Source organism: Oncorhynchus nerka, linkage group LG27, assembly GCF_034236695.1.
Source record: "Oncorhynchus nerka isolate Pitt River linkage group LG27, Oner_Uvic_2.0, whole genome shotgun sequence".
NCBI lineage: Eukaryota > Metazoa > Chordata > Actinopteri > Salmoniformes > Salmonidae > Oncorhynchus > Oncorhynchus nerka.
In genome coordinates, this window is record NC_088422.1 from 81,205,342 (window position 1) to 81,232,510 (window position 27,169).

The following is a 27,169-nucleotide window of genomic DNA, read 5'->3' on the forward strand; positions in this document are numbered from 1 at the left end:
GATGTAGGCTGCCCTCCACTGTTTACTGAAAGAACAACAACAAAATCAACCAAGACCCAACATTATTCTCCTCTCCTCACTGCTCACTTCTTTCCCGTAGTTCTCTCTAATACTGTCAAAGCTCTTCTATTTTTCCTATTTTTGCCACCAGTACTGTTCTGGATAGCAATGTCAGGGTGTTGCCCAATGCTTGAACCAACAGTCAACACGTGACACAGTCAGACACTCTATTACTGGCAGCGTATGTGTGATGTTCTGACGCTTCAGAAAATCAATCAGACAACCGGTTCATTCAGAGCATGGGAACTGTGCCTGTTGAGGGATCAATACTGGTGACAGATCAGTAATTACTGAACCACAGAAATCATCAGAGGCAATCCTCGTCATCAGGTCCAGCGTGAATAGAGCTATGAGCTCATCGTGTGGGTTGTACCATCACATTGGCATTGATCTAGGTTGGAGAGAAGTTCAATACATGTATGACTTTCTTGTTTGTTTTTTAGTGTATAAATGTACAAGTCTATTCTATTTTATGAAGTATGATCTTTTAGGTCAGCGGTGTCAAAGAAGACCTGAATGGGCACTGGTCCTGGAAGTCACCATAAGGTTATAACTAAATATCGATTTGAATATAAATGATTATAAAATAGTTCAAACAGGTATGGGCTGGGGATTTAGAATGCCAAAAAAGGTCCACAAGTTGTCAGTGGCTCTTCAGTACAATAGTCTACAATAATGATTTAGTACATGTATCATCATGGCAGAGCACGGATAGAAGTTCATCAAACTAGTCTACCACACATACATACACAGCAAAGTTTAACGATACTAGTAAGGATCAATATCAAAATGGTTTTAAGACAGATACATGCATAATTGAATTGAACAATTAACCCAGTATTGAAACACAATAATGACGTGGCTGTCTGTCTCCAATCCACACAGCCAAACTCAAGTTGTACTCAAGTGCAATAATACATTAACACAACACAGAAATATAAGACTGATCCCACTGTGGATGGAAGTTGGCCCACACATTGTACCCTGTTCCATTCGAGTACCACACCGGTAGCCGACACGTACTATTAAAAACGTTCGATAATGTACATTACGTCTATCTTTCTAAACAGCAAAATGTCATAAAAACAACATCTGGAGAGCATTTTTTGTTGTTGTTGAAATGTCCATTATATATTGTAACGACCCTGGGTTTATAAGAGCGGAAATCGATTCTGCCGCACGAGCATGTTTTTGCGGCACAGTCGATAGCGCGCCGGACCTTGGGCTAGAAGGTCGAGGGATCGAGACCTGCTCCGTGCGGTTTCATTACCATATATTAGATTTCTATCTGGGCAACCCGTTCTTTTCTATAAGGACGGCGTCATCTCTTGCGACAGATCGACGTCATCATTATTCGCCACCGACGCATGTGCAATTAAATGTTTGAAATTGAACGGAATATACAGTCCGGTAAAAACGTATTTCACGGAAGCATTTGATAAATTATACACTATAATGAAATACAACAGAAACGATATTGTCTATTTGTTGGTGAAGACGTGCACCAGCTGATTCCTCCTAGCTAACTTACCATCAGAATGCAGTCTGTGAAGGTCGGCTACTCAGTGTTGTTTACGTCGATATCAAAACACAACTACTCGTCCTCGGGTCATTTCAGAGCATTAGCATGTATTCATGGTACAATCAGTTCAGCCTGTGGTGTCCATCCCATGTCAACCACAGCACAGCCTGTGGTCATTCACATTCCCAGACACATGCAGGAGCAGGTAGAAAATGTGAATCAAGTGAGAGGCAAGAACAAAGTCAACACCATCTAGGCTGGCAAGCTCCTAATCAAAAGCAAGAACCCAGAACTGAATCAGTCCGCAGGCTACACACTTGGGAAATTTGAGCAGCCCCATCTCTCCTCCAAAGGATGGAAACACAACAAATCATTTGGTGACTACTTCACGGTTAACAACACTCAGCGTACTCCACCCGTTGTCACTGAAATCCAGGATGAGGAGGGTGACAAACTCAAAGAGAAGAGTAAACCTATTACATTTCACAACCTTCACCTCTGCCCGGACTTAGTGGAGGCTTTGGGCAAGGACAACATAACTCGCCCTACAACTGTTCAACTACAAACCATCCCCAAGCTCCTGAAAGGCTATAACATCCTGTGCACAGCTGAGACAGGCAGCGGCAAAACCCTGAGCTACCTGTTGCCTGTCATTCACAAACTACAGGCTGAGAAAGCAGCAGATTCCGAGTCTATAGAGACCACACCCAGCACTCGCTCTGTTATCATTGTCCCCTCTAGAGAACTTGCTGACCAGGTCTCAGCTGTGGCTAGGAGCCTGTGTGGCCCATTCAGGCTGATGGTGAAGACAGTGGGAGGTGGGAGAGGTGTGGGCAACATCAAGCTGGCCTTCACCAAGGGTCCCCCGGATGTGTTGGTGGCCACACCTGGGGCCCTCGTCAAGGCCCTGCGGAGACGCTATCTAGACCTGGGGGAGCTGAGCTTCATGGTGGTGGATGAGGCAGACACCATGTTTGATCCCAGCTTCTCTGGCATGCTGGAGAGCATCCTGGCCCAGACCCGCGTGGCACCCGACCCCTCAGAGACCCGGGGCCCCGGCCCCACCCGCAAGGCCCAGCTGGTGGTGGTGGGGGCCACGTTCCCCGGTGGGGTCGGAGAGGTTCTCAGTCAGGTCATTATCATTACTTTTTCCTATATTGGTTGCGTCCCAAACTCCCTATTCACCCTACTCCCTATACTATAGTGCACTACCACATAGGACTCTGGTCAAAAGCAGTGCATATTCCTGCCTCGTTATGTAAAATGTGTTGAGACCCATGGAAAAATGCACATTAAAATGAGACTGACTTGTTCTTATAGGTGACGGACCTGGGCAGCATGGTGACCATCAAGAGCAAGAATCTTCACTTCCTCATGTCACATGTAAAACAGACCTTCCTGAAAGTATTCCCCACTTTTTTTTCTTGTTTTCATTGGTTTGATATTAGTGCTTTGTTTCTTTGGTGTTCTTCAATATTGTAAAGTGTCTATGGGGCATATATAAAAACCATGTACTAGTACTTAGATATTTATAGTACAGCTGTCAAAGTTGATCAGTTACCTGGAGTTAACTTTTTGTCATTTTAGTGCACACTTTTTTAAAATCGTGATTATTCACATTGTCTGAAGGCATTAAAAATACATCTATACAGCTAAAAACAACAATGCGATATCAAATCAAGTTGACATTGAGGTTAAAGATAGAGTTCATCAATTTATCAGATTTTGCTTACCGTTACATTGGACAAAATCAAGATGTCAATATTCCATAATGCTTTTTGTCTAAAAATCTATTATAGCTCAAATTGAGCAAATTCTGAATTTGGAATTAATCACGATTCATCATAGCAAATCATGCGATTTAACTTTAAAAAGAAAATAGTTTGACAGAATACTATGAATTACATTAGTAATTTATACTTGACTAATTTAATACTATAAATTACTATATCATTTATAGTATTAAATTAGTAAAGTATAAATGATAGAATATAATTTATAGTATACTATATATAACAAATCTATATTATTCCATGGTCAGGTGAGGGGAGCTGACAAGCTGAAGGCGGCAGAGCAGGACAAGGCTGGGGTGTTGGTGTTCTGTAACCGGGCTTCTACAGTCAACTGGCTGGGCTACTCCCTGGAGGACATGGGGCTGAGACACGTCCGACTGCAGGGGGAGATGCCTGCCTCCCTCCGGGCTGGAATCTTCCACTCCTTCCAGAAGGGACAGGTGATATGAGACGAGAAAATACTTTGTCTGCTTATTCAGTTTCAAATTCCTTATCAAACTCCATGTGACAATATCCATGTCCATATTGTGTGACAAGCTCCATGTCACACAATAAAGAAACACTTTAAAAAGACACCCAGTAACAATAACACATTGACCACAGATCATAACAAAACACATAGCTAACATGTTATTAATAACATACACGTTATAGGCTATGTTTCACATTATATCCCTATAGGTAGACGTGCTGATCTGTACCGACATCGCTTCCCGTGGACTGGACACCCAGAGGGTCTGTCTGGTGTTCAATTACAACTTCCCAGAATCCCACACGGACTACATCCACCGGGCTGGACGGGTGGGCCGGGTAGGGAGTGTGGAGGATGGGGAGGTGCTCAGCTTCGTCACCCAACCCTGGGACGTGGAGCTGGTGCAGATGATTGAGACGGCTGCCCGGAGGAGGACAAGTCTGCCTGGGATGGAATCCTCCATCAGGAAGCCTGAGCCCAAAGCAGCCGAAGAGGAGGAGGAAGAAGAGGGGTTGCTCTACTAGTGGGTCTGCCACAAATAAGGATATTACCAAAGCAGAACTAACTTGTTTGATTAATTTGTTCAGTAAAATGATTGTATCCAGGATAGCCCAAACCAGCTGTGTGAGACTGAATCCTTTGTCTCCAACACAGGCATTATCGTCTTTTAATTTGACCTTTTTAGATGCCATATCATGTTTGAGACTGGAACTATGATCTTGACTTCTCTTTTTAACCCAGATAGTTACCGCATGTCATTCCAAAGAGGAAGTGTCTTTGGTAATGTACAAAAATCATGCCCTCTTTACAAGCAGCAGGTGTGCGGCACATGTTTGCACTTCTCACGGGTAATCACAGGGTGGCAGTATTTACTTTATTTGACATGTCATACAGCAGTCATACAATAACCAGAGAAGGGCTATGGCCGAATATAGCCTTATTTTAATGCTCATCCACATGCGGCAAGCCCTTCTTTTATGGAATTTAACTCAGCCATACTAACTTGTTTTGGTAAAACATAGGTTAAATCATCTAAAAAAAACATTTAGAACAAGTATGGAATACCGATTTTCCTTTTCCTTCCAGAATTGAAAATCATTTCCTTAAAAGAAAGAGTAACTCATATAACCCTTCATGTATCTGGTAGGGTGCCACTGAGACAACGGTGCTAATCTCTTCTCACTAACCACAGGTAGACCCACATTAGAATATTACGTTTTGGAAAGTGGTCTTCACTCTGTTTCTGCTTTTGTGTGTAATACAGAAGCACGACATTAAAACCTCCATATGTAGAAATGTCCATGAATCTACAGTCAAGTTGGATTCAGGCCCTAACCTTGAAGTCTATCCCATTGATGCCTGCGGTTACTTGTTTTAGAGGAAGCAAGATGTTTGAACATGAAAATGTGTCGGAGTGAAAATAAATCTCTGTGAAATCTGGTTTCTAAATATGCTGGTTTCTCTATATTTTCTCACTTATTGAGTTTGCTTTAATTGCCAAATATAACGTCACTAGGTTGATGTACCATAAACATATACCTGTAGACATCCTTGTGCTGTACACATCCAGACTGAGTGAGACTTGAGCTCTTTACGAGTTCTTACAGGAGGACTACACTGAACAAAAATATAAATGCAACATGTAAAGTGTTTGTCCCATGTTTCATGATCTGAAATGAAATGTTCCATATACACAAAAAGCGTATTTCTCTCAAATTGTGTGCACAAATCTGTTTGCTGGGGACAGTAAAAAGCCACTCTAAAATGTGCTGTTTTTTCACACAACACAATGCCAGAAGTTTTGAGGGAGCATGCAATTGGCATGCTGACTGCAGGAATGTCCACCAGAGCTGTTGCCAGCAAGTTGAATGTTAATTTCTTACCATAAGCCACCTCCAACGTAATTTTAGAGAATTTGGCTGTACGTCCAACTGGCCTCACAATCGTAGACCACGTGTAACCACACCAGCCCAGGACCTCCACATCCACAGACCACGTGTAATCACACCAGCCCAGGACCTCCACAACCACAGACCACGTGTAATCACACCAGCCCAGGACCTCCACAACCACAGACCACGTGTAATCACACCAGCCCAGGACCTCCACAACCGTAGACCACGTGTAACCACACCAGCCCAGGACCTCCACAACCACAGACCACGTGTAATCACACCAGCCCAGGACCTCCACAACCACAGACCACGTGTAATCACACCAGCCCAGGACCTCCACAACCACAGACCACGTGTAATCATACCAGCCCAGGACCTCCACATCCGTAGACCACGTGTAATCACACCAGCCCAGGACCTCCACAACCACAGACCACGTGTAATCACACCAGCCCAGGACCTCCACAACCACAGACCACGTGTAATCACACCAGCCCAGGACCTCCACAACCACAGACCACGTGTAATCACACCAGCCCAGGGTCTCCACAACCACAGACCACGTGTAATCACACCAGCCCAGGACCTCCACAACCACAGACCACGTGTAATCACACCAGCCCAGGACCTCCACAACCGTAGACCACGTGTAACCACACCAGCCCAGGACCTCCACAACCACAGACCACATGTAATCACACCAGCCCAGGACCTCCACAACCACAGACCACGTGTAATCATACCAGCCCAGGACCTCCACAACCACAGACCACGTGTAATCACACCAGCCCAGGACCTCCACAACCGTAGACCACGTGTAACCACACCAGCCCAGGACCTCCACATCCAGCTTCATCTGCGGGATCGTCTGAGACCAGCCACCCGGACAGCTGGTGAAACAGGAGTATTTCTGTCTGTAATAAAGCCCTTTTGTGGGGAAAAACTCATTCTGATTGGCTGGTCCTGGCTCCCAAGTGGGTGGTTGGGCCTGTGCGCCCCTGCCCAGTCATGTGAAATACATAGATTATGGGCTAATTTATTTATTTAAATGGACTTTATTTCAACTGTAACTCAGTAAAATAATTGAAATTGTTGCATGTTGCGTGTATATTTTTGTTCAACACATTATTTTATTACTATATTAGGAGCAGGCTTGTACTCGATTAGTAATTACAAGGTGCTTATCAATGCACTTCGTTATACTGAAAGATAATTTAGTATAGTAAATAAAATAAAACATTTGGACAAAGCAAAGCCTAACATGAGAACTAAGGGTAAAGATTAGCAACAGGCGGTCTGAACTGAGTGTAGGTGTTCCAGGGTGTTCACACCAGAATCCCTGGAATAATGTTGTCCTTATACTTCTGTCTGCAGCTCACTCTGTGGGTTAACACCACCTTATGGGTTTGTCTTAATTTCAAATTCATCTGCCCTGACAGCGAGTGCCAAGTTCTTTCCTCTACTACACTCTGCCCTGAAAACAAGGGCCAAGTTTGGCTACACAGCGTTCCTCCTCTATAGTAGACTGGGGGGGCTAAGTGTGTACACAGAAAATATCCACTAAACATAGAATCACAGGTTCATCCCTATCTCTCTGCTGATAACTTCAGAACAAAGTTGAGTACAAATACAAACTTACCAATGTCTGCAATTGATACAAACAAGCGACATATAAAATGATGCTTCAAATAAAAATAAATTCCACACATTAACTTTTAACAAGGCACACCTGTTAGTTGAAATGCATTCCAAGTGACTAACCTCATGAAGCTGGTTGAGAGAATGCAAAGAGTGTATAAAGTTGTCATCAATGCAAAGGGTGGCTTCGTTGAAGAATCTAAAATATATTTGTTTAGAACTTTTTTGGTTACTACATGATTCCATATTTGTTGTTTCATAGTTTTGATGTCTTCACTGTTATTCTACAATGTAGAAGAAAAACCCTTGAATGAGTAAGTGTATCCAAACTTTTGACTAGTGCTGTACATTTCAAGCTCAATCAATTGAGTTATATTTTGCTACTTGTAGGCTACTGTCTGTAATTTGTCTCAATATATTTAATGACGTGTAGCCTAACATGTGCGCAATGATGTGGTAAGTCTATGTGGTGTTGGGAAACGCATGTTACATATTCGGGCCATTTTAGGAAAGATGCATGGTTAAAACAGTCGTAAGCCTAAATTCCATCGCTATTAGAAACTGGGCACTGATATACTTCTATTATGTTTCACTATTATGCTCCTGCTTGTGGTACCATGGCGACGTCTCTCTCAGACCCTATCCTCTAATGGACTTCAAATCGCTTTTTACAACAGTAGATGGAACACAGCTACGGACATAATTGTCTACAATGCAGAAGTGACTACAAAGCCCCTTAAGGTCTCTCTTTTATGACGTGTTTCCGCTCTCCCAGCGCTATCCCCAACACCCCGCTACCTCCCCTCCCTTCAACACCAACCACCACTACTGTTCATTATTTGGCCACTTAAGAGATTTCCTCAGCGAGGAGGGGTTTTTACTCAATAGAGCAGGACTTCTGGTTATATGTGCATCTGAAGGGCTGATTGCAGGCAATGAAGCAGTAGAACATTAGCAGGTAGGATAGCATTTTCTGCCGGCTTATTATGTATGTCCAGTCCGCTTCTTGAATAGACGTCGAAATGAGACATTCTCTCTGTCCATGCTTGATTTAATTAGGGATTTGATGGGAGTGCGTTGCAAAACAGCGAGCAAGGCGATGTAGAAACCTTGCTTGACTATCGAATGAATGGGATTGTATGTATTGTTTCAGAGTTATCCTTACTGCATAGTTTTTACTGAGATGTAAACTCTGAACTGTTGTGCATACAGTGTCTTAATTCAATTCGTGAGCGTGTCCCCTACTTTTCCTGAATTTATGGTCAAATCACATTTCATGGTGTGAGATTAGGCTGCAGAGGATGTTGGCTGTTGAGGAATTTCACATGAACGTCATTGCATTTTCATACTACTACAGGAAATTAAGTAGTTTAGACCCAAATGTACCTTTTCGGCTAAATGACCACATATATTGCATTTGGTGAGAAGAGAAGCAGGAGTCGAAGTCCATGTGTTTTGGGGTCGCTCTGTTTGTGAAATGAGAGTGCCGAATTGAGCCCTTTATAATAACACCGTTTGTAAACGTAATCAACATTACTGAGTATATCCTATGTAACAAATAGCCTACATTCTTGTTAGAAATATAGGCTGTGCATGCGTAGGGGTCATGGCAATTCAATTGTAACTGCATGGAGGGGGGCGATTTGAAACCGCCATATTATAACCCGATAGCCGCTACCATCAGTGAGTACCACTAGACTAGACACCTTTTATAACTTTGCATTATCTCCGTTTATACATGATACGCCATTAAAGTATCTATGCGTTGATATGTTTTATATGAAACACAACACAGTGTGCCAAGCTGTTTCCCTATATCAGAGGCACTCATTGCATAGTGAATCTGGCCGAATAAGCACGCGAATGAATTTTAAATCCAACCACACTCGTCCAGTATTTCAGCAGCAGTTTTCCACGTCCGTGAGCTTTGCACCAGCGTGGGTGCTGGTCGCTACAATATATCAAAGGTGTCGCTCGTCATAAGAACCGCAACAATGTAACCAGGAATATGCAACGGTCCGGATAATTGTTGGCTGTGGAGTATGCACGAATGACTCTATTTACTTTGATTTAAATATGTGTGGCTTCTTGCAGCGCATGGTAGTGCCACACCCCTTGACTCGCATTGACGTACCACTGTGATCATGTAGCCTATTAAATGCAGAATATCATCAATACACCATTCATTTGGCACAATATCGCCTACCATTGCTTGGTATAACTACAATTCGATCCTTTTGAGAATAGTACAAAATAATGTTCCTTATTTTTTTTAATGTGGTGAATGATTATTCAAATGACTGCATGTACAGTGTTGATACATTATTATTTTATTGCTGTTTGTAAAGGACCACTAGTAAAGCTGGGCAAACTTGTCATTTAGCCTATAAGAATCTTGGAGTGCGGTTGGTTTCAGCTGGTAAGCAGACGGTTGACACTGTTATGAGTGGCAGAAAAAGGGGCATGTTTGAAATGTTTGCTGAGCAAGCTAGGTTTTTTTGGGTAGTTTTATGGACAAAAAGTACTTGGTTCAGAAAACTCCCTGGTTTAGTCCTTGGCGTGCCAGTAAAAAGATATGGCCTTCTGGTGAGGATGTTCTGGGTACATAATGTCTGAGAAGACTGACCGATAGCTCTGTTGGGACACCTACCATACTGGGATTGGTTTGTTATGTCTGTGAAATGAGTCATTGATCCTATTGATCGGCCAGGGTAAGGTAATGTCACTCTACATGGGGTTGGCACCTTCCCTTCTCTTCATCAAATCAAATTTATTTATATAGCCCTTCGTACATCAGCTGATATCTCAAAGTGCTGTACAGAAACCCAGCCTAAAACCCCAAACAGCAAGCAATGCAGGTGTAGAAGCACGGTGGCTAGGAAAAACTCCCTAGAAAGGCCAAAACCTAGGAAAAAACCTAGAGATGAACCAGGCTATGTGGGGTGGCCAGTCCTCTTCTGGCTGTGCCGGGTGGAGATTATAACAGAACATGGCCAAGATGTTCAAATGTTCATAAATGACCAGCATGGTTGAATAATAATAAGGCAGAACAGTTGAAACTGGAGCAGCAGCACGGCCAGGTGGACTGGGGACAGCAAGGAGTCATCATGTCAGGTAGTCCTGAGGCATGGTCCTCCGAGAGAGAGAAAGAAAGAGAGAATTAGAGAGAGCACACTTAAATTCACACAGGACACCGAATAGGACAGGAGAAGTACTCCAGATATAACAAACTGACCCTAGCCCCCTGACACATAAACTACTGCAGCATAAATACTGGAGGCTGAGACTGGAGGGGTCAGGAGACACAGTGGCCCCATCCGAGGACACCCCCGGACAGGGCCAAACAGGAATGATATAACCCCACCCACTTTGCCAAAGCACAGCCCCCACACCACTAGAGGGATATCTTCAACCACCAAATTACCATCCTGAGACAAGGCTGAGTATAGCCCACAAAGATCTTCGCCACGGCACAACCCAAGGGGGGGGCGCCAACCCAGACAGGATGACCACATCAGTGACTCAACCCACTCAGGTGACGCACCCCTCCCAGGGACTGTATGAGAGCCCCAGTAAGCCAGTGACTCAGCCCCTGTAATAGGGTTAGAGGCAGAGAATCCCAGTGGAAAGAGGGGAACCGGCCAGGCAGAGACAGCAAGGGCGGTTCGTTGCTCCAGAGCCTTTCCGTTCACCTTCCCACTCCTGGGCCAGACTACACTCAATCATATGACCCACTGAAGAGATGAGTCTTCAGTAAATACTTAAAGGTTATGACCGAGTTTGCATCTCTGACATGGGTAGGCAGACCGTTCCATAAAAATGGAGCTCTATAGGAGAAAGCCCTGCCTCCAGCTGTTTGCTTAGAAATTCTAGGGACAATTAGGAGGCCTGCGTCTTGTGACCGTAGCGTACGTGTAGGTATGTACGGCAGGACCAAATCAGAGAGATAGGTAGGAGCAAGCCCATGTAATGCTTTGTAGGTTAGCAGTAAAACCTTGAAATCAGCCCTTGCATTGACAGGAAGCCAGTGTAGGGAGGCTAGCACTGGAGTAATATGATCACATTTTTTGGTTCTAGTAAGGATTCTAGCAGCCGTATTTAGCACTAACTGAAGTTTATTTAGTGCTTTATCCGGGTAGCCGGAAAGTAGAGCATTGCAGTAGTCTAACCTAGAAGTGACAAAAGCATGGATTAATTTTTCTGCATCATTTTTGGACAGAAAGTGTCTGATTTTTGCAATGTTACGTAGATGGAAAAAAGCGGTCCTTGAAATGGTCTTGATATGTTCTTCAAAAGAGAGATCAGGGTCCAGAGTAACGCTGAGGTCCTTCACAGTTTTATTTGAGACGACTGTACAACCATTAAGTTTAATTGTCAGATTCAACAGAAGATCTCTTTGTTTCTTGGGACCTAGAACAAGCATCTCTGTTTTGTCCGAGTTTAAAAGTAGGAAGTTTGCAGCCATCTACTTCCTTATGTCTGAAACACATGCTTCTAGCGAGGGCAATTTTGGGGCTTCACAATGTTTCATTGAAATGTACAGCTGTGTGTCATCCGCATAACAGTGAAAGTTAACATTATGTTTTCGAATGACATCCCCAAGAGGTAAAATATATAGTGAAAACAATAGTGGTCCTAAAACGGAACCTTGAGGAACACCGAAATTTACAGTTGATTTGTCAGAGGACAAACCATTCACAGAGACAAACTGATATCTTTCCGACAGATAAGATCTAAACCAGGCCAGAACTTGTCCGTGTAGACCAATTTGGGTTTCCAATCTCTCCAAAATAATGTGGTGATCGATGGTATCAAAAGCAGCACTAAGGTCTAGGAGAACAAGGACAGATGCAGAGCCTCGGTCTGATGCCATTAAAAGGTCATTTACCACCTTCACAAGTGCAGTCTCAGTGATATGATGGGGTCTAAAACCAGACTGAAGCATTTCGTATACATTGTTTGTCTTCAGGAAGGCAGTGAGTTGCTGCGCAACAGCCTTTTCTAAAATTTTTGAGAGGAATGGAAGATTCGATATATGCCGATCGTTTTTTTATATTTTCTGGGTCAAGGTTTGGCTTTTTCAAGAGAGGCTTTATTACTGCCACTTTTAGTGAGTTTGGTACACATCCGGTGGATAGAGAGCCGTTTATTATGTTCAACATAGGAGGGCCAAGCACAGGAAGCAGCTCTTTCAGTAGTTTAGTTGGAATAGGGTCCAGTATGCAGCTTGAAGGTTTAGAGGCCATGATTATTTTAATCATTGTGTCAAGAGATATAGTACTAAAACACTTGAGGGTCTCTCTTGCTCCTAGGTCCTGGCAGAGTTGTGCAGACTCAGGACAACTGAGCTTTGAAGGAATACGCAGATTTAAAGAGGAGTCCGTAATTTGCTTTCTAATAATCATGATCTTTTCCTCAAAGAAGTTCATGAATTTATCACTGCTGAAGTGAAAGGCATCCTCTCTTGGGGGAATGCTGCTTTTTAGTTAGCGACAGTATCAAAAAGGAATTTCAGATTGTTCTTATTTTCCTCAATTAAGTTATAAAAATAGGATGATCGAGCAGCAGTAAGGGCTCTTCGGTACTGCACGGTACTGTCTTTCCAAGCTAGTCGGAAGACTTCCAGTTTGGTGTGGCGCCATTTCCGTTCCAATTTTCTGGAAGCTTGCTTCAGAGCTCGGGTATTTTCTGTGTACCAGGGAGCTAGTTTCTTATGAGAAATGTTTTTAGTTTTTAGGGGTGCAACTGCATCTAGGGTATTGCGCAAGGTTAAATTGAGTTCCTCAGTTAGGTGGTTAACTGATTTTTGTCCTCTGGCGTCCTTGGGTAGACAGAGGGAATCTGGAAGGACATCAAGGAATCTTTGTGTTGTCTGTGAATTTATAGCATGACTTTTGATGTTCCTTGGTTGGGGTCTGAGCAGATTATTTGTTGCAATTGCAAACATAATAAAATGGTGGTCCGATAGTCCAGGATTATGAGGAAAAACATTAAGATCCACAACATTTATTCCATGGGACAAAACTAGGTCCAGAGTATGACTGTGACAGTGAGTGGGTCCAGAGACATGTTGGACAAAACCCACTGAGTCGATGATGGCTCCGAAAGCCTTTTGGAGTGGGTCTGTGGACTTTTCCATGTGAATATTAAAGTCACCAAAGATTAGAATATTATCTGCTATGACTACAAGGTCCGATAGGAATTCAGGGAACTCAATGAGGAACGCTGTATATGGCCCAGGAGGCCTGTAAACAGTAGCTATAAAATGATTGAGTAGGCTGCATAGATTTCATGACTAGAAGCTCAAAAGACGAAAACGTCATTTTTTAAAATGTAAATGTTAGCAACACCTCCGCCTTTGCGGGATGCACGGGGGATATGGTCACTAGTGTAGCCAGGAGGTGAGGCATCATTTAACACAGTAAATTCATAAGGCTTAAGCTATGTTTCAGTCAGGCCAATCACATCAAGATTATGATCAGTGATTAGATCATTGACTATAATTGCCTTTGAAGTAAGGGATCTAACATTAAGTAGCCCTATTTTGAGATGTGAGGTATCATGATCTCTTTCAATAATGACAGGAATGGAGGAGGTATTTATCCTAGTGAGATGGAAGACCATCTCATCTAGTTCAGGGCTGTTCAATGCCAATCCTGTTGGGCCAAAACACTTCTAGTTTTCATGCTCTTCTTCTAATAAGACTGAGGACACCAGGAAAGTGCAATTAACTGCCAGGTAGAAACTAAAAGCAGTCGCGTTTGGGCTCTCCAGGACCGGAATTTAACAGCTCTGGGCTCGGTTTCCCAAAAGCATCGTAAGGCTATGTTCATCATTAGAACCATTGAGCTCAGTGGTTTTAATGATTAACTTAGCCTTAATATACTTTTTGGAAACTGGGCCCTGGTCTAGTTGTTGAAACCGATGGAGGGGCTGCATGGCTTTTCCCAGAGGATTGGTCTTCCACTCTGTCATAGAAAAGCAATGAAGTATTTGAATACACTGGTCGAACAGTACTGTTTCCGTTGAATTCAGCTGTTACCCACTGTTTTGTCTTACTGAACGCAACCCTGGTTAATTTTCCACTTGACCATTTGTAAAATATTCCTCCATAAGAACTATTTAACCGTTCTTATTGATGCTTAGTATGCACTGCAGGTCAGTCATCCCCAGCATTAACTTCTATCGTTTTCATGCTTACACACATCTGACATTCACAAAACATCAATCAAAAGCCGTTTCCTCCTTGTATTAGAAACTGCTCTGACCTTTTTAAACATGTGTATTCATCCATTACATTATTAGCAGTTTGAGCTACATTCTGTCAAAGCAGCAGTGATTGACAAATATTCTTATTGTTTCAACGGGCCCGTTTGTCAAATTCCCAGCACTGAGATGAGTGGCATGAAGTGACAGTATTTAGAATAACAATCAAGCCCTTTATGAAACTGCTGTTTGATGCTAACCAGTATAGCTGCCTTATATTCCCGTGAATGGAGTCGTGAATGCAGTATTTATATTCACATGGTTTAATATGAACAATGAACACATCACTTTAGCAGCAGCAGTTTAATATGAATATGTGATGATGGGATGCATGACAGCATTTGTATGTGGGTCTGTTCTATGGCGTTAATGGCAATATGATTGTATGTGTTAACACACATTCTGTTACGATTATAGGCAGTTTGTTTGGCATCCATGCCATTTCCCACATGGTGCTGACTGCTGGTTCATGCATTGTTCTGTATTTTACATACTAAACCTGATAGTGCCACATTCCAACTATAGGCGATAATAAGAGCCTCTCAAAGCCACAGGCCAATGTGTTTATGGCTTATAAAGACCTCTAAGGCCAATAGCGTCCGGTTGTGGAGGAGTTCGTCACGACTGTGATGGCTAATTTATTGATCCAGCCTGTGTTGTGTTCAGAGTGGCCTCTGCTGCCTGTCATCACAACCCAGGGAGAGGAAGTAATGAGCAGGGCTGGCTGCCCTACGTCCCAAATAGCACCCTATTCCTTATATAGTGCACTACATTTGATGAGCTTTGTAGGGAATAGAGTGCTATTTTGGAGTCAACCAGTCTGTTGACAGGCAGCATAATGACAGCAGGATGTGCAATGTCAACTTGGTGGTCTGGAGGACCAGGGGAAAGGAGGGGCTTTGCTGCCAAGGCCAGCAGTCAGGTGCCTTCGTTCTGAGGGGAGAGGTGAGACCCAGGCCTACTGGAATGGAGATGAGACGCAGGGGAAGATAAGTAGCTCTCTGTGGGCTTGGTTGATGTGTGCAGACTGCAGAGCAGAGGAAGTGGTTGGGGCAGAGAACTATTCTTATCGATAACTGCTGTGTATCCTTAGTCCCCTATTGATTTTATTCGACTACATAATTTAATTTGATCACTTAAGTTGTAGCCATTCTCTTGATTAATGCGTTGTGTATCACTCCACTGGGTAACACACTTGGGTATAAAGGTATGTTACCCTCTATAATACTCTTAAGAACCATTTTAGGTGTGATTATGGAAGGTAAGCTACGACCGTATATGAATGCAGTCCATAGTAGCAGCCACGTTCTGGAATGCAGCCCCAGGGCTGTGTTCGTGCACATTAACAACAATATATCTGAATTTCACACCTCCGTGTGACCCAGCCCAGCTATGTGTAACCTTATACAAAAGAGCCAAATCATGAGATTCCAATACTTCGGCAGGATTCCTTTTGAACTTTGAAGACCAGGGCTTTTCTGTGCCTGTCTGTGCTTAACGCTTAGTTAGGATACAATCTGATTCTCCACCCTTTTCCAGAAGTGTATTGATTAAAAAGCATGGGATTGGTTTAATTGTTGGCTGAAGGTTTCCACCGTTGTAAAATCCATCTGAGAAAGTGTGCTAATGCACACTCTGGGAGAAGTGTAGAGAACTGTAACTTGCCTTAGTTTGGACCCCGACAGTTAAGAGCATGTGACCCAAACCCACGGTTCAGTGGGTGCACTCCTGTGCTCTCCCACCCTGTCACATTCTCATGTTCAGTTATAATTAGCAACAGGCAACACACGGCATTCAAGTATCACAGCTGCAGCTCGCTGGACAACAGTCCTGCCAACAGCAACTGATAAAATACTACACCTCTGACATGCACAGGATCCAAAAGGTTGGAGGTTGAAATTGGGTATTCATTTTCCAGTCAACATTTCCCATACTGTGTCCCTTCCACTTCCACTCATCCGCCTCCATGCATTTGAGTTGTAATGTGAGGGCCTTCCTGTTTGCATTGCAAATCAAATATGGCTGCTTGCCAGGCATGTCTCAAAGCTATTTCTGATTGGTTGGCCTTTGTAAATTGTTTGTTTAAGTACTGTACATTACACAAGGGTAGTCCATGCTTGTGGTGAGGGCTGATCATTCTTAGCAGTTCTGATGTAAGAAGTCTTATAATTGAAAAGAGATGCCAGGCTTAAAGCTACATTCTGAGATTAGAGAAAGCAGCTGCAGCCCGGCCATTTGTTTTGGTATACAGCGGAGGGATGGGGCTGCGGAAATGTAACCCCGCTCAGATTCATAGATGGAGTTCTAAATGCAGTCAATGAGTAGGACTAAATAGAACTGAAATGACCATTGGACAGATCCAAAATTGTACCTTTTTTAAGATGAGTCAGTGATGCTATTTCTCTGGAATTGCCTCTTGAATACAGCTTATCTGGCCTGTGGTGTTTGCCATGCAGGAGAGTCCTCACTGTTATGTCATGTGAGATAATGGCCCTTCATCTGTAGCCTGTGTAAACTGACAGGACAATCTGCATTAGTTCAAACGGCAAGGAACATTTGTGAGAATTACGTTTTAAAAATGGGGTCTGTTCTGATAAGATCTTTCATTTGGCTGTAGCCTATGGTGTCTTAGTGAAAATGAAAGTCTGAAGCCTTGCAAAAAGCAACGTTACAGATTCATATCCAGACCCATGCAGCACTCCAAATGTAGGCCCATAGCCTGAAGAGATGTGTTACTAACTCAGCAACTGTTCCTCATATCTTATATGGTGTTGCTGTTCCTCCTTCTGCTAGACCAAAATGACTTGAATTATGACTGCTTCTAGATTTAACTGGTGCTTAAAGATGTATTTTATTAAGGTTTTGTATAATTTCAGTCAGTAGTTGTAAAAATAGTGACAACGAGCTAAAACGAGAGTCGTCCATTTCGTATAATATGTTATGTTATATCCCACAAAAAAAGATCTAATTCCAATTCGTACAATATGTTACCCATTTGTAAGTGCTTAACATCCCATCCCGTTCAATCTCTACTACTGTAGTATCTTTTGGAACTGTTGGCAACCTGTTTCATTAGCTTCTGTGCTAGAATCAGCTAATTATCCACTTACACTGTTCACTATATTGCTTTAATTGCCTTGGATGTTGTTGGGCTTTTCTCAATGATTAATTGAAATAGTTGTTATATTTAAATACTTTGTCCTTTCATCCAACAGTGATGCGTTACCATTAAAAAATTAATTTCAAATGAACTGCATTCCGTAATTGAAAGCGATTGGGGGTTCTGAAAACTTACGTTTACATTATAAAATTGTAATTTAACAACCGACAAGTTTTTAGTTTGTTTCTATTTAATGAAAGGGACAGAGCCTGTGAAGTGAGAACCACATACCACGGAACTCCAGCTTGTACTGAGCATGTTTATATTGCAGAATCATACTTTCCCATTACACATTATTAGGTGTCCTTAAGAAGGTGCACTTTACTGGCCTTTGGGCCAAATTCAAGGTGTCGTGTCACTGGCTGCATTCCCTAAAGAGCCCTGGTCAAAAGTAATGCACTATTTAGGGAATAGGGTGCCATTTGGGAGACAGCCCCTGAACCCACCCTCCTTTGGCCCAGGCCTGTGCTAGGGGAACTAACTGTCATACTGGATCACCGCAGCTGAAAGCAGATCTGCTCTGAAATCTGTTTGAGGTTGCAGCTGAGAGCCTCTGCTATTGCTGGACTTTGGTATTGGCAGATCTCCATGGTTGGCATGGTCACCAGGCCCCTCGGGGGCCGGGGCTCATGTCTCTTAGTCACCGGGACAGAAATGTTTGATCTGTAATAATCAGGTGTCTGCTAACAGTAAATAACCACAGCATTGGATTGCAATGACTACTTGGCTATCATATGTAAAACCACACACAGACTATTAGCTCGTAGTCTTTGATGATTAGCCATGTCATTACCTGACACATCGTGTTGTCTGCTAACAGTAAATAACCACAGCATTTGATTGCAATGACTGCTTGGCTATCATATGTAAAACCACACACAGACTATTAGCTCGTAGTCTTTGATGATTAGCCATGTCATTACCTGACACACCGTGTTGTCTGCTAACAGTAAATAACCACAGCATTGGATTGCAATGACTACTTGGCTATCATATGTAAAACCACACACAGACTATTAGCTCGTAGTCTTTGATGATTAGCCATGTCATTACCTGACACATCGTGTTGTCTCCTAACTGTAAATGACCACAGCATTGCAATTGTGTGGCTACTTGCCTAAGGTGTGTAAAACTCTTATTACTTAGGCTGTGTTTACACAGGCAAACCTATTCTGATCTTTTGCCAATAATTGGTCTTTTGACCAATCAGATCAGATCTTTTGCTAATAATTGGTCAAAAGATCAGAATTGGGCTGCCTCTCTAAACGCAGCCATGATAGTGACACACTGCTATGAGCTCAGATGCTGCGATGATTGGCCATGTCACTGCCTGACACACTGTGTAGTCTACCTGTTTGACCTTGATCCTTGTGACCTTATTTAGCCCAGAGAGCAATCCAGAATTCAATATCAGTTTAGCGAGCCCTTTGAGTAGCCTCTCCAATCTGAGTGAACAGGTTTCAAACTTCGTCTGGTTGAGTTGTTCTGATCTGCAAGGCTGATACAAACTGACAGTGGAACTACTTTTTGTAAAAATATGAAATGTTCCTTTTTCATGAGAGAAAGTCAAACCTGGCTGATGTGAGTGGAACAGTCTTATAGCCCAAAATAATATTGCTCCTTTATGTTCCTGGATGTTGAAGTGTCGTGGGGTAAACAAAACTTTAGTCCAGCACCTGATTCTCTTTGTTGTTCAAGCTGGGTTGAAGTGCTTTTGGGTGTGCTTTCGTTCTGGTATTGCTACTAGCTTTGATACACATTGGACATTCCCTCAACAGTTGGTTGTTCAAACCAATTATTGCTAAGTCACCTTGTTTATCCCCAAATGCTCATAAACAAATGGACTTCTGATGATTGTGCATTATTCTACCATTCATATCACTCATCAGAAATGTATTCCTGTTCTGACTCCGTTGAGGTGGTAACCATGCTGAAAATGGCATTCCTGGTTGGAATACCCCAGAAAGTGTGTCTGGCCCTGGTTGTATTGTTTGAGATCATGTGGGTGGACCCCCCCCCCCCCCCACCACTGCTCTGCCTCTTCCCTAGCCTGGCTTCAGGCAAGGGCTTCTATTTTTGGTTTTCCTATGAGGATAGATTTTCTTCTTGCTGCAAATGTTTACCAGCTAGCCTTCCTGCCTGCCTTGGTAGTTGAGGGAGGGTCATGGTTTCAAGTTGTTCCACCCACTCCACAGGTTGGTTGGTTACTCATCCTGAGAGGCTAGAGACAGAGGACAGTATGTGCATGTTTGAGATTGACTACGTACATTGCAGTCGGACTGCACAGAATGACTGATTCTCCCAAATAAAAGCAATTATCCATCTCGTTCTTTTCAGAGGACTGTGTTTGTTGAATCACAACCAGAGGTTACTTAGCCTAACCCTGTGTGTCGGATAAATAGTGCCTATTATGTTGAATGTTTGTACTGTGCCTTCAGAAAGTATTCACACCCCCCCCCCCCGCCCAAATTGTGTTACAGCCTGAATTTGAAAACGGATTCAATTGAGATTTTTTTTGTCACTGGCCTACACCCAATACCCCGTAATGTCAAAGTGGAATTATGTTTTTCAATTTTAACAAATTAATTAATTAAAAATACAAAGCTATTGAGTCAAGTATTCAACCCCTTTGTTATGACAAGCCTAAGTAAGTTCACGAATAAAAATGTGCTTGACAAGTCACTTAAGTTGCATGCACTCCCTGTGTTCAATAATAGTTTTCAACATTATTTTTGAATGACTACCTCATGTCTGTATCCCACACATGCAATTATCTGTAAGGTCCCTCAGTCAAGCCGTGAATTTCGAACACAGATTCATCCTCAAACACCAGGGAGGTTGTCCAATGCCTTGCAAAGAAGGGCACCTATTGGTAGATGGGTAATTTAAAAAAGCAAACATTAAATATCCCTTTGAGCATGCTGAAGTTATTAATTACACTTTGGATGGTGTATCAATACACCCAGTCACTACAAAGATACAGGCGTCCTTCCTAACTCAGTTGCCGGAGAGGAAGGAAACGGCTCAGGGATTTCACCATTAGGCCAATGGTGACTTTAAAACAGAGTTTAATGGCTGTGATGGAAGAAAACTGAGGCTGAATCAACAACATTGTAGTTACTCCACAATAGTAACCCAATTGACAGAGAGTGAAAAAAGGAAGCCTGTACAGAATACAAATATTCCAAAAAATGCATCCTGTTTGCAATAAGGCACTAAAGTAAAACTGCAAAAAATTTGGCAAAGAAATGAACTCTGAATGCAAAGCTTTATGTTTGGTGCAAATCCAGTACAGCACATTACTGAGTACCACTCTCCATATTTTCAAGCATAGTGATGGCTGCTTCATGTTATGGGCATGCTTGTCATCGACAAGGACTAGGGAGGTTTTTTTAGGATCAAAAAAGAAACAGAATAAAGCTAAGCACAGTCAAAATCCTGGTTCAATCTGCTTTCCAAAAGATACTGGGAGACACATTCACCGTTTCAGCAGGACAATACCCTAAAACACATAGAATTTTCCTGAGTAGCATAGTTACAGTTTTGACTTAAATCGGCTTAAATCTATGGCAAGACCTAAATGGCTGTCAAGCAATGATCAAAAACCAACTTGCCAGAACGTGAAGAATTGTAAAATGAATGTGCAAATATTGTACGATCCAGGTGTGCAAAGCTCTTAGACTTACCCAGAAAGACTCACAGCTGTAATCGTTGCCAAAGGTGATTCTAACATGGGTTTAATATTTATCTAACCAAGATGCATTCTTTGTTTCTATGAATTAGTATTTTGATGCAAGAAGTATTTTGTGTAGAACATTGACAAAAAATGACACACATTTAATCCCATTTTGGAACACAGCAAAATGTGGGAAAAGTGAAGGGGTGCGAATACTTTCTGAAGGTGCTGTACTTTCCATTTCTTAGACACTTGCTCCCCTTCACCCCGCCCTTAATGCCAAACTGTTTCAAGCTATATGTGGAGCGGTCAGGGGCCAGTTATATAGTTGGTAGTTTTTGACTGTCACTGTACAGCCCCAGTGAGCCTCTGGAAACCAGAGTAGATGGTGTATTCATCCTATGGTGCAGGAATTTGCACTTTGCGGACAAGTGTCAATGTTTGAAGTCCTGGAAACATACCGTTAACAAGTATTACTGTTACCTTTTCCTGTCCTGGGAATAGTATTGACACATTTTCATGTTGGTGTCTTTAGAATGGAATTTTTTTTTCAAAGAGGACCACGTGGCGTCTTAGAAAATGATTTAAAAAACACTGAACAGAGAATGGAATGTCCATTGATAAACCTACCAATAATTTGAATTTGGTTGGGTAAGATTTTCCCCATGTTTTCACATGTATAATCTAGTCAGAAATGGAAGCCCCTTCTACTTTTCTTATTTGCTTTTGTTGCATTTTGATCTTGACTTGTGACTAACAAATACATTATTTCTGCTTGGTTCTAATGACTAGGCCTAAAGTGCCTTCGGGCTTCTGCATCATGATGTTCCAAGACAAACTTTTTTTTAATGGCCCCATTTGACACATTCTTGTGTTGAAATGTTTAGTGCGGCTTTGCTTCTCCAGTCCTTTCAAACATGACCTATCTGGCACTGTGACTGCCCTATGCAACAACAGTAAATGCATCCACTGTGACCAGAAAATAGCTCTTTAAGTGCCCTTTTAATATACCACTACATGGGCCCTGCTCAACAGTAGTGCAGTATAGACCCATTTCCTAGCTGCATCATGAAAAGTAGCGCGTGCAGGTTCGCACCAGAAAGTGCTTTGTTTACGTAGGAGTCAATATAGAATCCTCCAACTTGAGATGCAGCTCGTGCAAGTTAACAAAACCTCATTTAGATGGATTTTGTCTACGACATCACAGATGTCATCGGAGTATTGATTACCTAGCAAGGTAAAATATCACAAATAGAGCTAGATAAAGCCAGAAGAATAATATACTTGTTGAACATAGCTAATTAGCTATAGCCACCAGCCCTGTGTGTTTTCATGGTCATCACTCAGACTGTTAAGTTTGTCAACGTCCCAACATCAGCGTTAGCTATCCTTTTTTGGTGTGAAGATGTGTGCACATCACTCGAATGTGATGTTTGCTTGTAAACAAAAAATATCTATGTAGGGAATAGTGCCATTTGGGACGCAGAGGTATCTTTCTGACAGTATTTTGTGTGAGCATTTTCTGATGTCGCCTGCTGCCTGCCCGTATGGGTACTCATTACACCTAAATAAGGGAATCCATTCTTTGTTTATTAGTGGAGGGGAGAGAAAATGGGACTGCAGCCAGTCCTCCCTTCCAGATTTCAAAAGGGAACAGTGACTGAGGCAGAAAGAGGCTAAGTGAGGCTGGAGAGAGACTTTACTTTAAACCCACTATCTCTGCAGCTATCCCCCACTATCTCTGTAGCCTCCTCTCCGGCTTAAAAAGGTTTTGCAGCAGCGTCATGTGTGGCAGGGAGGCATCTGGATTCTATTACATGTGGACAGGCCAACGTTATTCAAGTGGCTGAAAATAACCTTTTATTTGTCGCAGCATGCAAAGGAGGGAGAGTTCAGCTCGGCTAATGCAACTAAATGGATACAACGGCTAACATTAGACGGCCTCCTCAACATCTGATGAACCAACAAGTCCAGAGGGTGAGGAGGCAGTTGAGTGATGAGAAGAGGGAGACCTTGGAGAGAGGCCAGACAATCCAACACCTACTTAGGGGCAGGTCAGTAGCTAGCACGCTGCGCTGGTGTGGTCTTTGTCATGTTCATTTGGCAGCGACTGAAACAGGGAGGGGACTACCTTAATCCTTGTTTTTGTTTCCCACTGCAAAACGTTTTGCTACATTGTGCCCAAATGAACATGATCCCGGTCTCCGTATGGTATGAGGAGCAAGCTAGCTGGTTGGCTCATCTGATACTAGCCTGTTGCCTGGCTAACCAGACTCCTTGCTCTGGCCAAACGCCCATGTACATTAGTTTCTCCTCTTCAATGAGTGTTTCACCAAATGCGAACACATTCGGGGCCGTCTGATCAGTCTAGAAACTGATGAGTTGGGCCAGAGTCAGAACACACTGCAGTTTGAAAATGTGTCATTGGCTTTGACATTCTGATTGGTTAGAGACGATCCAATTGCTGATCACTTTGTTTTGTACAACGCCACTCAACACCACAAACAATTTCAGATTATAGTATGTAGCAAATGACAGAGCAGCGGAATAATTTAGGGTGAGTAGCAGGGTTGGGTAAATTTCTATATATAATCAATTAGTTACTAGTTACCCGTTCAAAATTGTAATCTGTAATGCAACTTTTGGATTACCCAAACTCTGTAGCGTTATCTGATTACTTTCGGATTACTTTCCCATTAAGACACATTGTCTTATTCTAAAGGATCCATCAAATGCATTTGGTTTCGTCATAGTGGTCTCTGACTTGTGGTCAGACTCGCTCAGGTGGAACAAATTTAAACTTGCGCCTGTTTTCAATGCTGAATTGAATGTCATTGAAAAAAGTTATAAATATTTTTTTGGCGCAAAAGTCCTTTCTAAATTGAAAAGTAATCCAAGAAGTAATCATCTAGTTTTTCAAAATTACCTTTTTAATCTGATTACAACATTTTTGCTGGTAACAACCAATTTACAGTGCAAACTGATTGCAGTGATTGAATTATCTGCAAATTACTTGCGGACTGAGAATATTGTTTGCTTGGATATGATTGGGCATGTCTATTAAAGCACTTCTATACTGTCACTCACCAAGCAGAAATTAGTACCCTGTAGTTATTTTGGAGTTGGGCTCAGAGTTCTTCAGTGGATTATCTCTAGGATATACAGTAGAATTCAACAGTAATAAAAAAAGACCTAATTCCATCCCATTCAACATTTGTTTTGTTTATGAATTGTTTGCTAGGAAATTAACTCTTGGTTACATATTCTGGGTACTTGTGATTATAAGTTGTGTACCCTGGTCTGTGGTTCAGTGGACACTTGACAACTTAACTCATCTGACTCAGATGAGAACTGAGAGAAGAGAAGGCTGCCTGCAGAGAGGGAGCTCCTTTTTCATTGGAATAGCTAGTTTGCAATGGGGTTAATGTGTCCAGAGTCCAGTTAAAAACGTAAACTGAGAACAGCTAACTGGAAGTACTGTACAGTAACAGTTTGTACAGTCATTAACAAGCCCTGTGTTTTGTTGGATGCATGTTTGCTCATTTGGGTGGTGGCTTAATTTGGTGGAATTTGCGGTAGTCAGTGGTGGGTGTGGCTTGACAGTAACACATTTTTATTAGCAGTAGTGTGGGATGCACTGAGTGACAAACTGCTATGTATGGACAGTTTTTAGTGAGGAACTATCATATAGTTCGTGAATATTCAGTACTCTGGGGAGTTGAGAAACCCTAACTGTCAGTCTTACCCACCCAGTTGTAAGTATTTGATTATGACTACCTGCGTAATACTTCCTGTGGGACTAATGCAAAGCTTGTGATTTTCTATGCTGCAACAACAGTGCTTATGTTCCCTGGCCCTGACTTGCAAATGGCCTCATCACTCAAATCCCCAGTTTGAATTTAATTGAGATAAGCCAATACACGTTTTTTGTTTTCTACTTTGTCTAGTTGAAATGTCATTCTTCAATAGTCTTAAGTTTGAGCACACAGTTTCATATTGAGTCTGTGGGAAGTTCTCAGATCTGGCAGAAAGATAAAGGGTATATTGAAGCCCTCCTCAGGCAGTTGTTGTTAAGACTATTAGGGAATGGAGAAGAATGCTGTCCTTGTCCCAACGCGGGTTATACGTGATCACACACCTCAAACTCCTGATCCAGATCAGGTGGATTAACCCATGTCCATATCAATTAACCAGAGGTAACTTCTCAGGGCAGCTCTTCATGGCTTCTAACATGTCTCATGATGTTGTGTCTCATTCTCTCTGAGGCTCTAAGGGTTTATTTGACACTTTTCTTGCTGTACACTTTTCAGAGCAGAAACACTTTAGACCCAAATACACAGAAGGGAGGCAGCAGAAACACTTTAGACTAGAGGTCGACCGATTATGATTTTTCAACGCCAATACCGATTATCGGAGGACCATATACGCCGATACCGATTAATCGGCCATTTTTTAAAATGTATTTATTTGTAATAATGACAATTACAACAATACTGAATGAACACTTATTTTAACTTATTATAAAACATCAATAAAATAAATTTAGCCTCAAATAAACAATGAAACATGTTAAATTTGGTTTAAATAATACAAAAACAAATTGTTGGAGAAGAAAGTAAAAGTGCAATATGTTCCATGTAAAATATGTGCCATGTAAGAAATCTAACGTTTCAGTTCCTTGCTCAGAACATGAGAACATATGAAAGCTGATGGTTCCCTTTAACATGAGTCTTCAATATTCCCAGGTAAGAAGTTTTAGGTTGTAGTTATTATAGGAATTATAGGACTATTTCCCTCTATACCATTTGTATTTCATTAACCTTTGACTATTGGATGTTCTTATAGGCACTTTAGTATTGCCAGTGTAACAGTATAGCTTCCGTCCCTCTCCTCGCTCCTCCCTGGGCTCGAACCAGCAACAAAACTACAATTAGCGTGCGCTAACTAGCTAGCCATTTCACTTTGGTTACACGAGCCTCATCTCGGGAGTTGATAGGCTTGAAGTCATAAACAGCGCAATGCTTGACGCACAACAAAGAGCTGCTGGCAAAACGCACGAAAGTGCTGTTTGAATGAATGTTTGCGCGCCTGCTTCTGCCTACCACTGCTCAGTCAGATACTTGTATGCTCAGTCAGATTATATGCAACGCAGGACACGCTAGATAATATCTCGTAATATCATCAACCATGTGTAGTTAACTAGTGATTATGATTGATAAATTTAATGCTAGCTAACAATTTACCTTGGCTTACTGCATTCGCATAACAGTCTCCTTGTGGAATGCAACGAGAGAGAGGCAGGTCGTTATTGCGTTGGACTAGTTAACTGTAAGGTTGCAAGATTAGATCCCCCGAGCTGACAAGGTGAAAATCTGTCGTTCTGCCCCTGAACAGGCAGTTAACCCACTGTTAGGCCGTCATTGAAAATAAGAATGTGTTCTTAACTGACTTGTCTAGTTAAATAAAGATGAAATAAAGGTGTAAAAAATATATATATATTCGGCAAATCGGCGCCCAAAAATACAGATTTCCGATTTGTTATGAAAACTTGAAATCGGCCGACCTGGGCTTTATTAGGCATGTTGTTGATGATCTCTAGTTCTGGTGAGAAATCTAAGGCTGGAGGTGGGCATTGTTCTGCTGTTGTGCCTTGCCTCGTGTTAAGTGAATTGGCTGTGTTGGATGGG

At 42.2% G+C, this 27,169-nt stretch overlaps 2 protein-coding genes across 4 annotated transcripts in view; both read left to right on the plus strand.

Moving 5' to 3' along the window:
* The first annotated feature begins 1,422 nt into the window (after positions 1–1,422).
* Positions 1,423–5,296, plus strand: LOC115124064 (probable ATP-dependent RNA helicase DDX28). 2 transcript variants are annotated; one of them, XM_065012066.1, is made up of 4 exons: positions 1,423–2,714; positions 2,903–2,986; positions 3,624–3,815; positions 4,057–5,296. In XM_065012066.1, exons 1-4 carry the CDS (start codon positions 2,382–2,384, stop codon positions 4,369–4,371), a joined length of 924 nt encoding a protein of 307 aa, XP_064868138.1. In that variant the 5' UTR covers positions 1,423–2,381; the 3' UTR covers positions 4,372–5,296. The 2 variants fall into 2 exon arrangements, with proteins under 2 accessions (XP_064868138.1, XP_064868139.1); XM_065012067.1 differs by having other exon boundaries at positions 2,903–2,965.
* A 2,922-nt stretch (positions 5,297–8,218) lies between these two features.
* LOC115122919 (talin-2) overlaps positions 8,219–27,169 on the plus strand; it is a 127,619-nt gene continuing 108,668 nt past the window's right edge. For both annotated transcript variants that reach the window (XM_065012068.1, XM_065012069.1), the window contains exon 1: positions 8,219–8,338. The gene's annotated coding sequence lies outside the window, so the exon portion shown is untranslated. The remainder of the gene's footprint in view (positions 8,339–27,169) is intronic.

Coding starts and splice junctions, on each gene's coding strand:
- LOC115124064 (XM_065012066.1), top strand. CDS start 2,382: ATGGTGAAGACAGTGGGAGGTGGGAGAGGTGTGGGCAACATCAAGCTG. Junction 2,715..2,902: donor TCGGAGAGGTTCTCAGTCAG/GTCATTATCATT, acceptor TTGTTCTTATAG/GTGACGGACCTGGGCAGCAT. Junction 3,816..4,056: donor ACTCCTTCCAGAAGGGACAG/GTGATATGAGAC, acceptor ATATCCCTATAG/GTAGACGTGCTGATCTGTAC.